Source organism: Pangasianodon hypophthalmus, chromosome 15 (assembly GCF_027358585.1).
Source record: "Pangasianodon hypophthalmus isolate fPanHyp1 chromosome 15, fPanHyp1.pri, whole genome shotgun sequence".
Taxonomy (NCBI): Eukaryota; Metazoa; Chordata; class Actinopteri; order Siluriformes; family Pangasiidae; genus Pangasianodon; species Pangasianodon hypophthalmus.
The window spans coordinates 5,403,893-5,416,657 of NC_069724.1; the positions used below are offsets into that span (position 1 = coordinate 5,403,893).

Sequence of the window (12,765 nt, forward strand, 5' to 3'; positions counted from 1 at the left end):
ACACCGTTTTCTCTTTTGACTTCCTGACTGATAAATCTACTTAATTTTGATAGTACCTCACACATACACATTCACTTAAACTCAAAAGTCATGGACATGCAGAGCTCCTGAGATGACGCTATAAATCGAGAGGCTTTAGTACAGATCTCGTATTTTTGCACTGAAATAAGGATTTGGGGCACGCTCACAAAAATGCTCAGGAGCAATTGCATGCTTCATCGGATCCTCTTTTTTCATGTACTTACTAATTTGAATTTTATAATAATAAATTGTTTTGAATGAAATAATGGCCACATACTGAGCTAAAAATGGCTGTGTATTTGTTCTGCTTAACCAACTAAGTGAGCAAGTCCTAAGTAACTTCTTAAATTCCAGCAAAAAAAAAAAAAACAATAAACAAAATTTTAAAATGGCAATATTTTAGAAAACCTGTGCTAGTAAATGTAGCTTTTCTACAATACTACCATGCTGAATTTTATTCCTTTGAATATCATTAAATATTTATTGACCAAAGAATTTCAGTACTCAATGACAAACAGAATAAAATAAAAACCAGACATGCAACCTGGGTAGTATCTTAAATCCATGCCACGCCAGAGATAAATGTCGTTAGCAGCCATGTGCATAAACCTTCACTTACCGTGTTTCAAACAACTCGCATGCATTTTAGTGCTAAGTCACAGAAGTCCCATTCCATTAACAATCGAACTCGGTGTTGTTAGTTAGTGTGGTTTGAATTAAAACTGAAGACGGCCACATGATGAGGAAAGGATTCACGTACCATCATGCAGAGCTGTAACCATACTCCGCTAGTGTACTAGACTCAAGTGTAGTACGATGCTGTGTCATACACTATCTGTGTAAGTTAGAATGTGCATGCTGAATGAAGATGATGTTAGCAGTACATCTGTGTTGCATGTGTGAGTGTACCGAGATTTCTCTCATGAGAAAGAGTGCATTCAGACGGACGCAGGCTGATAGAGGGGTGTACTCTGAGGCAGAGTGTTGAGGCAGCAGGCACTGACGTGTGTGGGAGGAGAACTATAACATACTGCTGTCTGATGCCAAACCTCAAACCACATCACAAGTGCTGTTAGAGATGAGCGGAAAATGCATTTTCACACTGATCCGAGACCATCGCTACCGTGTTCACGAGAACAGGAGCAGGATTTGGAGAGAAGCAGTACTATAACCAGTGTAAAAGTGCAACTTCCGACTGGATTCGACGGTTGGGAATGAGGATGAGATGTGAAGCGTGAAGCAAGAAGCAGGGCGTTATAATAGAACAGGAAACATGTTATAGTTTTGTGAAAGGTGGAGAAAATTCAATATGAAACGGGTTCTTGAGATAAGGAGCAAGTGGTGTTCTGGTGTCAAAAACTGGAAAGCATTTCCAGCACACTTTGAGCATTCTATTACTGACAACAAAGCAAAGGCATAAACAGTCAGTCATGTAATAGAGAATAATATCATCTCTGTTATCTGAAGATCCTTAGGTCTTGAGCGGGTCTGCTCTTTGGCTCCAGCCCAGCATGGAAGCTGTGCTGCCACTTGCCTGGGCCGATGTGCATGGAGGTCTGGGGAGTTGGGGTGGGCCGATGTGGACAGGGACTTGTGGTGGCGGGGGCGGGAAGAAGAAGAGGAAGTTAGAACAGCAGCTGCCGAGGCGGTAGAGGCGCGGGACCCTGGTGTGCTCAAGCTGGGGGGAGAAACATCCACAAACCCCCTCCTTGAACCCCCACACAGGGGGGCGGGAGAGGAGTGTGAAGTGCACATGTTAGAGACAAGCTCATGGAGGGATGGATGGCTGAAGGGACACGGAATTACAACAAAAACTTCAACACGATGTTGTGTTACATGGTGTTGATAATGCAGGCTGGGCTTTGCAAGGGCCTAGTTTGGTGAGAAGCATATTATTCTTAGTCATTCACCACAAAGACAAACTTGAATCATCTCAGTAAAGCAAATTAACTATAGGACTTTTTCCCACTGCACAAAGCACCAGAAAGCTGGAACTGTTCTTTTTTCCACTGGAAATGGGACGGTTTCTGGTCAAGAGAGCATCAAGGGTTTAAAAAAGGTAACACTAGAATTTATCACGTGTGACAGTTTCACTACACCGTCATGTCACTGCTCCACACTCACATACCTTTTTGTGTGCGCAATTCACGGCACCTTGTGCTCATTTTTAATGATCACGCTCACTACTGATGCTGTTCTATGGTTTAAACACGATGCTTTATCAGGTTACTTGTGTTGTACGAAGATGCTGTAGTTCCTCCTCTTAATACACTACATGGCAAAAAGTATGTGGACCCCCGACCATATCACTTCTATGAACATCCCATTCCAGATTTAGTCTCCCTTTGCTGTTATAATAACCTCCACTCTTCTGGAAAGGATTTCCACTAGATTTTGGAGTGTGGCTGTGGGAATGTGTGTTCATTCTTGTTTCTTTGTTTTCAAACACAAGAGGTTAAAATTAAAACCAGTGAAATTTTGTCACATGTTGATCTTGCCAATTAAATTTAAAACCATTTGTCAGCAAGATTTTTCTCGCTAATTACATTACTGCCAAGATAAACTAGTTAACCAAACGGCCAATGAAACTAAATAACTGTATTAATCAAAGCACATCTTCTATGCTAAACTGACTGAGATTGTTTCAGTTGTCTCTCAAGCTGTCGGAAGAACCAGAACTCGAAGTTGTATAGGCCCCATTGACGTCAGTCTTTGTTTTTCAGTGTGCAGTGGGAAAAAAAGCCCTAGGCGCTGCAAAGCACCAAGCACAAATCAAGAATCAGATGGGCATAATGTGTACACTTTAATGATCTGACTGTTCATCAGATAAATTAAACTGGGTTAAACAGATGATAATTCAATCATTTGGTACATTTGTCTGGGAAAGCCATGATTTACATGTGAAAAGAAAAAAAAAAAAAAGAAGCTTAAACGGAGAAAAATCTAAAGGCTGCAAGAGTAATGCATTCAACTAAGAGCAGACAGAATTTGTATATTAAAGCAAATTTGCATGCAAGTGCGTGCATGTGTGTGTGTGTGTGTGTGTGTGTGTGTGTGTGTGTGTGTTTGTGTGTGTGTGTGTGTGTGTGTGTGTGCGCGCGTGTGTACCACAGAGACCATTCAAAGGAAGTGTCACCTTAAACATCAGGCACACAGGCATCAGACTACAGGGAGGAAATGAGATGAGAAAGGAAGATCATTCTTGCATGCAAATAGGTGTGTGAGAGTGTGTGTGAGAGTGTGTGTTAGACAGGACTGTGCTTGACTCAGCACTCTGTCTTCTGCTATGCTGCAGCTTGAACACACTAGCCTCATGCAGTGTGGTGTATCCTTCTTCTATCTGCTAGCAGTAGAGTGCACACTCCACTCACGTTCTCTCTACCCACTCACGCTCTCCTTCTATCCACTCGCACGCTACCATTCACACACTCCTTCTACACACTCTCCTTCTCATCACCCGCGCACTCTGCTTCTCATCACCCGCGCACTCTCCTTCACACCACCCGCGCACTCTCCTTCACACCACCCGCGCACTCTCCTTCACACCACCCGCGCACTCTCCTTCACACCACCCGCGCACTATCCACTCACACTCCTTCAACCCACTTGCACTCTACCACTGGCACACTATCTACCCACTCGCACACTCTCCACTCACGCTCTCCTTCTAACCACTCGCACTCTACCATTCACACACTCCTTCTACACACTCTCCTTCTCATCACCCGCGCACTCTCCTTCTCATCACCCGCGCACTCTCCTTCACACCACCCGCGCACTCTCCTTCACACCACCCGCGCACTCTCCTTCACACCACTCGCGCACTCTCCTTCACACCACTCGCGCACTCTCCTTCACACCACTCGCGCACTCTCCTTCACACCACCCGCGCACTATCCACTCACACTCCTTCAACCCACTTGCACTCTACCACTGGCACACTATCTACCCACTCGCACACTCTCCACTCACGCTCTCCTTCTATCCACTCGCACTCTACCATTTGCACACTCTCCTCACCACTCGCACACTCTCCTCCTTACCACTCGCACTCTACCCACTCACACTCTCCTTCTATCCACTCGCACTCTACCATTCGCACACTCCTTCTTACCATTCGCACACTACCCACTCACGCACATTCCTCCTACCCACTTGCGCACTCTACTTCTACCCACTCATGCTCTCTTTTTATCCACTTGAGCGCACACACTATGCACTCGCTCCCTTTTCTATCCACTAACTGTCTCTCTATTCACTCATACTCTTTTCTATCCACTCATGCTCTCTCCATCCACCCACAACTCTTTCAATCCACTCGGTCTTTTCCACTCACTCTTTTGCACCAGGTCACATTAGGAAATGAAATGAAATCATGTTCAGTCATGTTCAGTTTTTTTCTTAAGAGTTTTAAAGAATCATTCCTTTACACACACACACACACACACACACACACACACACACACACACACACACACACACACATTTCCCATTATCCCAAATTTAGTCGACCAGCCAAGATGTCTGGTCTCTAATCTTTAATTTTTTTAATTACGTAACAAATTCAAGCTAACAAGTAAAGGAAAACTATATATCTCACCTCAAATCCATTCTATAAATGTATGCCCAAAACTTCATATACTTGCTTTAATCAACATTGGTAAGCTTTGTATTCTCATTTTCATTATTCATTTAAGTTCACAGCACAGCTATATTGTCATCCACATAACCTTTTGGTACAAATTCACCTTCAAACTTTGGAAGACAAGGCCTAGAGGGCAGAATGATTCAAAGTTTGCCAAGGAAAAAAAAAAAAAGTGACTCCGGCTGTTCAAGATGGCTGCTCCCATAATGATAGAGCGTTTTGCTTGTTGTTGTGCATAACAGCAAGTAATAGTGTCCTAAACCACACTACTAAGCCTGCGTAACATTACTCAAGGATGGATTTGGTTTGAGGCATATATTTAATCTGTGCTGGTAAATATTTACAGAAAAGACTTCAGGTGGGACTTTTTCTATCAGTAGCCACACTAGCTCCAGTGCAAAAATAAAGGCCTCGGTTGATCTGGGGTGAAGGGAAAAAAAAAAAAAACACTAAGACACAGGCCACATTTCAGCCTCATGCTGCGAAGAAGCATGAACCTGAACATGCATGAGTGTGAGCCATTCCACTTCACAAATACACAACGCCACAAACATAGGGTACACATGCAAAATAAGACATCCACAACATGACCAAGTACCTCACAGTCGGTTCAAGTCGGCATACAGGTTAGTATAAAGCATATGCATGTGCATTTTTTCACTACAGTGTGTGTTGAAGGATTGAAGTTTGTACCTGTCCTTGCCATTCTGTACACCCAGAGTAGATCTCTCAGGAACAGGAGAGCTTCTCCCACGACTCGTACCAGTTGAAAGGATGCTGTTCTGTACGGCACAGAAAGGAGCAATCAGCATCAGACACAGGTAGGTTATCACTGCCAACTCCATTACTGTTAACAGGAAGGAAACGTGAACTAACGGTGGACGGGGTCGGGGTTTTCTTTCGGTCGGCTGTAGTCAGCGGGCTCGGAGGAACTTTAGCGGAGCTGCCTGAGCTTTTCCTCCCGTAGTCTTCAGCGATGTGCTTACTGTCGCCCTGAGAGCGCTTAACCGACACAGACAAACCTGGAGCAGGGACAGAAAATGACACGGGTATTAATGTAAACGTGAAACGCAAAACTGCATCCAAACAACTTCTAATGCTTCTTATGAGCTTAACGTGTCTTACTTTGGTCTGCGGATCGGCGCGGCTTCTGGTTGGAGGTACTGCGTTGTACCTTGTGAGAAGGTGATTGGGCATTGTTTGTGAGGTCAATGCTTGGGCGGGGTTTTATTGAGAGTTCGTCCAGCTGGGGTAGAGAGCAGCGAGCATTAATATCGAAAGAAAGTAGGGCCATAATAGAGAAATCATGATAATCACAATGATTCAATCAATTTGGAAACAATAGTTTTGTTGTGCCTTATTATTTAAACGATTTGTTTTCACAGCGTACATTTTAAACCTGTATTCCTTCATATTGGTAAATCTTGATCGCAACAAAACTGCCCCATGTCATATATCAATACCTTTATACAGACATACGGCGTGAGCAGGCAGACAGATGTAGAATTAACTAATGCTGGTTAAGCGCATCACTAACAATGATCAGGATTACAATTAAAATCTAATTATGCAGCCTGAAGAGGAAATGAACTATACCATTTTCTTTGCTGCTTATGTGTGAATTAACATTTACATGCATTTGCAGACCTGCCAACCCTGATAAGGAAACACTACGGATTATTTTCTACTGTCTACAACTTAACTACATCTGTTTTAATTAGTAGACACTAGAAAATGTTGCATGCACACACTCTTTCTTACTACTCTAGGAAAAAGAATACAGCACACAGCAATGAATAATTAGAGTGTCTCTATCTTAATTAAAACAGACAAGCGCCTGCTTTCCCCCCCCAGGCGCCTGGTGGTTACCGTAAAACCCTATATATGTGCTCACTCCAGTTTCTATCGCAATCGCAATGTTGTTTCACTGCATCTGCAATGACATGCGCACAAACAGCATTTTTTTAAATTCCCTTTCTAATTATCATTATCATTACAAGTATTTATAAAATCTTTAGATGTAAAACTTCCCTGTTAAAACTCAAAGCATTTTCTCTTTTCATTTGCTTCTGAAAAGTTTTGGTGGCATCCTTAATAAATAAAGATAACTGATGTTAACTTGATGGTGCTTGTCTAATGCTAGCAAAAATACATTTATAGATTTTACTTCACATTAACAAACTTAAAAACGGTCTCCCTTTTCCTTGACAGAAAGCGAGAGGTGCAACTTTCAAGCATGAAAATTAAGTCAAAACAAGAGCACTGGTCAAAAGATAACTACTGTGAGACTGGGGAAGGGGACACGGCTTCCAAGGGCTGTCAGTTAATATCAGACACACCTACACAACTGTCAATCATTTCAGATTCATATGTCGATTGGCTCATCTGCTGTATTTATTGGGCGGAAAAAATGAAGACTCTTTTGGTGACTTTTTGTGTGATAACTTGGAGAAGCATATTCTGATGTTAAAAGTTAGAGCGTCTACACACAATGTGTAAAGGCTGACATGTCTAAAGTTGTTGCAGAAAATGCCAAGAAATGTTACCCAAAATACAAACAGAACCCTAGACAGTGCGTTTTTATTTACACGTCTGCATACCTCTGAATTCCTATAGTCCAGTAATAGGTAAGTTGCCATGATTTCATCATACTTCTGGTTGACAAGGGAGTCTTGGATCTCATCTTGAGCGTATCCCATTTGTAGCATGATATCTGGTGAGGGTGGAGACGGATAAAGGAAAAGTTATAATAAAAATAAAAACGACTGTATACAAAAAAAAAAAAATTACACAAATTTACAGAAAACAATGAAGGTAACAATGTGAAAAGGAAATCCTGGCAAGTAAACACTATAAACTCATGAAATAGGAGACAATGAAGAGACTAAATGGACTAAAGCACACAATCAAGGCCAAATCTGCACCTCTGAGGCTCCATCCCTTCCACCCCCTCCCACAATTGCCCAGCCCACCGACACCAGACGTCTGCCCCACCTCTCTTCCAACCCCCTGCACTGCCGGGGTGCTGACCTGTCCTCTTGGGGTCCTTGTAGTCGGGCTGCGGCTCAATGTAAGGCATCAGCTCCTCCTCATCATAGCCCACATTCATCCACCTGTCCTTCATGATCTGCTGCTGGATGCAAGCACAGAAAGACAGAGACAAAACAGAGCACAGGTGTAGTTTAAAGCTGGGACTGGAATGGACACTAGCCTGTACTAAAGCTGGACTGTTGGAGTCCAGACTGAATAGACTACATTTTCTTACAAACTACCAGTCAGCGGACAGCAGCAGGCGCCATTACAAACCTCAAGGCTTCCTCTCTTGGTGGGGTTGAGAATAAGAAATTTCTTCAGCAAGTTCTCACAGTCCGTGGACATGTAGAACGGGATTCGGTACTTCCCTCTTAAAACACGTTCGCGCAGCTCCTGCAAAATCAAACACCAACTCCTCTTTAGATCAGCATTCTAAACCCTTCAAGCTCCCCATGACATGACTCCGTCCCATACCGCCATCTCACCTTCAGGTTCTGTCCATCAAAAGGCAGCGAGCCGCTGACCAGTGTGTACAGGATGACTCCCAAACTCCACACGTCCACTTCTGGCCCATCGTACTTCTTTCCCTGGAAGAGCTCTGGAGCCGCATATGGAGGGCTGCCACAAAACGTGTCCAGCTTGTTGCCCAGAGTGAACTCGTTACTGAAGCCAAAATCAGCTATCTTTATGTTCATGTCTGCGTCCAGAAGCAGGTTTTCAGCCTGGACAGACGAATAAGGAGTAATGTTTAAAAAAAAAAAAATGTACAGCTTAAACATGGCATGGAAAAAGAGGAAAAAAAAATAAATCAACCGTTGGCTTTGTTCATACACGCAGCTTAAACAGGATTTTTGGGTTTTTTTTGCATACTGAGTTTGAGCAGGAAAGATTTAATCTAATCTGAATGGCAAAAAACCCACAAAGTTAATCAGAATGGAGAACAAAGCTGATCTGTCCTTTCTTTGTTCTTCAGTTGTGGTCAGTTTTTCGCACATACATTCAGAACTAGGCCTGTGCCGGTAACAAAATCATCTTAATCATCTTATACCCACAGTAAATGCTTAAACAGGGTGGGTGAGGTGGAGGTTCACGTGTGGGAGCACAAGTGTCTTGTTATGACATGCATGAAGCAAATCAATAAATGAACATTTTCCGGCAGTAAACATGTTTTTACCATCACCGGGTGCTGTTACCACGGTAACTCGGTTAACAGGGATCGGGCACAGGCCTATTCAGAACAGACACCGAACATTTCCCTCACAAAAATGAATCCAAGGTGAAATATCCATGTTAGAAACAGACTAAGACGCTAACCAATATGCAAATGGAGGCAAATGTGACTACAGTCCAGTCAGTCACACTGGGTTTGATCACGAGTCTAAAAATCTGATCAAGTGAACAAAGCTAAGGCTCAAAACCAGCTTTACCTTAAGGTCTCTATGAACGATGCACTTCTGGTGACAGTACTGCACTGCTGACACAATCTGCTCACAAAAACAAAAGCGAGTGAGGCATAAGTGAGGCAGACAAACACCTAGAATTGACACAGTAAATTCAAAAGCTGCTAACATTAGTTTCTTTCAGTTTGGCCGTTTTAATGTTTGCTTAAGAAAAATATCCTGTACTTTTACAAGCTCTGAGTGTGTTCAACACAAACAGAGACTCACCTGTCTGAATTTGGCTCTGGCTTCTTTCTCTTTCATTCTGCCATGGGCAACGAGGTAATCAAACACCTCTCCTATATCAGGAGGAGCAAAAGACAGGGAGAGAACAGTCAGGGGGATGACAAAAGCTTGATTTAAGGAGCACTTTGTGGACAGCATAAAGAGAAAAGGGGATCTGAAAGAGCTACTTTCAAAGCACTGCAAAAAAGCCACCGCCTCAGTTTCTACTCAACGAACTTCATAGTTGTGGGGACCATAAACACATACCTGGGCTATTTGCTTAAAACAGGAAAGATAGCAGACATTTGTTGTTGTAAGAGACAGAAAACTTTAAACACACTGCTACTGCAGGAATGTTTTCTGAGGTCAAGAATTTTTAGGTGGTTTTGAAGGCTGATTTTAGTTCCTGGGCTTTAGTTCAAGAGAAAAAAAAAAAAAAACAGGTACTTTTCTAAGGAATAGGAATTTTGGGAGTGGAGTTTGCTACACTGAACATCGCCAAATGGGCAAACACAATATTGACAAAATGACCGACCCTCTTAAAGTGAACTTCTAACAATCTGTGGTTAATTAACAACATATTACTAAAGCTAGTTTTATATTAGACATGGCCCAAAAGGTAAACTGAAACATTTCCGCAAAGTGGCACGCAGGAGTGATTTCCATGCACAAATTTTGATTCATACAAAAATTTTTTTTTCAAAAATGAATTTTGAATCATGAATTTTCACTTTGTGTGCATGGCTCCTTTAAAAAGCTGCTTTTACTATTAACTTCATAATTGCACAATAAAGCAAAAACAGTAAAAGAACCCTGAAACAATCTCAAACGCCTCCATGTTCACTGTGTAATTTTTATGACATCAGTAACGATCAAAAGCGTTGCATCATTTCTGTTATTTTACACCATGATCATGGGATATGCATTGCATTAACGTAAACCACAGAATCAACCCAGAACTGTAGTTCCCCTTCAGAAAATTACAGATCACTTCACTTCCCTGAAAAGTAACTTAGACTCAGTAAATCAGATCTAGCTGCAGGTCCAGTCCAGTTAGTTTTATAAGATTTGCTAGAGTCTGCTACTTTTCTTCATTAAATACAGCCAAGAATCACCTAGAACAAGGTGACATTACTGACAACGATCAGACTTTGAATCTTTTAGTTACTGCTAACTGCTTTAAAAATAATCCTGTAAAAATCTTTTAGGGTGCTTTCACATACGCAGTGTTTAGTCCGTTATAGCATAGAGCTATAGTGCGGTTTCCCAAACTGGCCCAAATCCAGGAAGTGACCCAAACATGCCACGTGTTTTGGGTTGTGAACGACATTTTCTGGTAGCTGTGAACTGCTAAACTGAGCGGCGAGTCGCAAATGAGCCAAAGTACAGAGCTAAAAGTGCTGAGGAAATGCAATGTGTCCTGGTGATTCTGACTGTCGAACAAAAAGAGCTCATAAACGACGAATGCGATATGCAAAATGTTTTAAATTAGTCATTTCTATAATTATCTAGTAATATATAGAGTGCAGCTCCGTGTTCTCTGTGCTCGGGTGATTTTTACGATTTCTGCGTACACTTGGCAGAGGTTTATTTTACGTAGGCATATTTCCGATCAATGAATGAAGGAGTTTTACGCATGTGTTTTCAGCTATACACGCTACACAGCCAATGTTTTTTTCGCTTTTTGGTTCGTTCGATTATATGAAGTGAGACACAAACAAACCAAGCAAAACAAAGTATCAGTTTCACTCTGATTTAGACTCAGGAACCAGAGTAATAGATGTGAAAGCACCCTTAAAGACAGTCTATGAATTTTCCATTACAGTGACCAAATCAAAAAAAAAAAAAAAAAAAAAAAAAAAAAAACTCATTGTGTCACTGTGTGCACAAGGTTTTTCCCCCTCACTGCCAGGGAAATTGTACTCTTCAAGATTCGAAACCCAGAAAAGTGAACAGAAAAGTACCTGAGAATAACCTACAGCACACAATGCATCCTTTGACAAGTTTCACCTGACACCACATTGCTTCCCAAACCACCACCCTAAGCACTGATACTGCTTCAACATTATTTTATTTATAATATAATTTTGTGCACTACTTTACTACTATTCAGTACGGATGTATACCATTTGGGCAAAACACACAGCAAGTGCTAGCAATAATTTTAAATGAACTGAAGGGGCATCCATTTTTTATTACAAAAAGGCCTAATAACAATTTCTAAACCAGTTCTATAACAAATATAGGATTTCTATGGAGAAGATTTCATGCCAGAGTGAAAAGCAATTACACCGGCAGGGGAGGGAAAAAAAAAAACAAAAAAAAAACAAAAAACATGAAATACAATACACAAACGGTCATGCAGATTGCATTTCAGTGTGGCACGACTTCCACACACTGATGAAAGTGAAATGCAACTAAGAATCTGTGTTCACTTCTGACACAAACTCAGCATTTCATTAGTTAAAAAAAACCCAGCTGATTGTTTTCACTAATGAGATCAAGCGATATAAGAGCAATGCAGGGAAGGTTTTGCTTTTCAGTGTTGAATGTTTTCTGCACGTCACTTATGAAAACCAATACAGTTTGTGTATTGCGTCAGACGTTCTTTCACTGCTACGATCCATTTTCTATCTGAAACAGAATCGCTCGGTGAAACGCAATGCACTGGTTTGGATTGCTTTTAAATTATTTCTTAAAAAGCGAGTCCCTGCTGATTGTTTTTCATTAAATCAAGAGATGTAAAAGCGATTCAGTGAAGATTTTTTTTCCCCAATAAACGCACGTCACAAAATAAAAAGCAGTACGTTTCTCCATGAATTTTCTCCATAGATTTGGAGAGTTATTAAATGGAAAACATGAAAAGTCAACATAAAATGAATCTACAATTCTGTATGGATTTGAAATGATTAAAGCCAAAGATGAAGGAGAACTCGAACCTCCACTGGCGTACTCCATAACCAGGTAAAGTGTCTTCTCGGTTTCTATCACCTCAAACAATTTCACTATGGACAAGAATTCATAAGAGGGGGGGAAAAAAAGTCAAAGACTGGTTAAGAAAAACAGGTAATACATGTTATGGCAGTCAAACTTTTTATGACTTCAAGTTATTCAAATGATATATTGACACAGGAAAAAACTGACATTCGGAAAAAAGACTGATGAAGGACAAAAACACTCTGTAGGCAAACCAGAAATTCAAGCTTGAACCAGTTGACTTGTAAGTAAAGCTCACCGATATTTGGGTGATTCAACAGCTTCATGATCCTCACTTCCCGAAAGAGCTGTGAACGAGACAGAGTTCACGCTTGATGTACAGCAGATACATCATATATTTGTACTCAGGAAGTATTTGAGCCTAATTTGGTGTAATTAGCTCGCCTCTTTGGCCTTGAGCGAAAT

At 41.4% G+C, this 12,765-nt stretch overlaps 1 protein-coding gene across 15 annotated transcripts in view; it reads right to left on the reverse strand.

Moving 5' to 3' along the window:
• The window catches only part of mark2a (MAP/microtubule affinity-regulating kinase 2a), a 41,658-nt gene that overhangs the window by 9,211 nt on the left and 19,682 nt on the right, over window positions 1-12,765 (reverse strand). For 9 of the 15 annotated variants that reach the window (XM_026938504.3, XM_026938499.3, XM_026938497.3 and 6 more), the window contains exons 4-15: window positions 12,599-12,647; window positions 12,303-12,368; window positions 9,367-9,437; window positions 9,127-9,183; window positions 8,185-8,421; window positions 7,973-8,092; window positions 7,661-7,799; window positions 7,267-7,379; window positions 5,792-5,912; window positions 5,543-5,688; window positions 5,360-5,448; window positions 1,556-1,699 (exon numbers count right to left, since the gene is read on the reverse strand). In XM_026938504.3, coding sequence (XP_026794305.1) covers window positions 1,556-1,699; window positions 5,360-5,448; window positions 5,543-5,688; window positions 5,792-5,912; window positions 7,267-7,379; window positions 7,661-7,799; window positions 7,973-8,092; window positions 8,185-8,421; window positions 9,127-9,183; window positions 9,367-9,437; window positions 12,303-12,368; window positions 12,599-12,647 — 1,352 coding nt within the window. The remainder of the gene's footprint in view (window positions 1-1,555; window positions 1,700-5,359; window positions 5,449-5,542; window positions 5,689-5,791; window positions 5,913-7,266; window positions 7,380-7,660; window positions 7,800-7,972; window positions 8,093-8,184; window positions 8,422-9,126; window positions 9,184-9,366; window positions 9,438-12,302; window positions 12,369-12,598; window positions 12,648-12,765) is intronic. The other 6 variants (XM_026938502.3, XM_026938500.3, XM_026938495.3 and 3 more) reach the window with 5 other exon arrangements.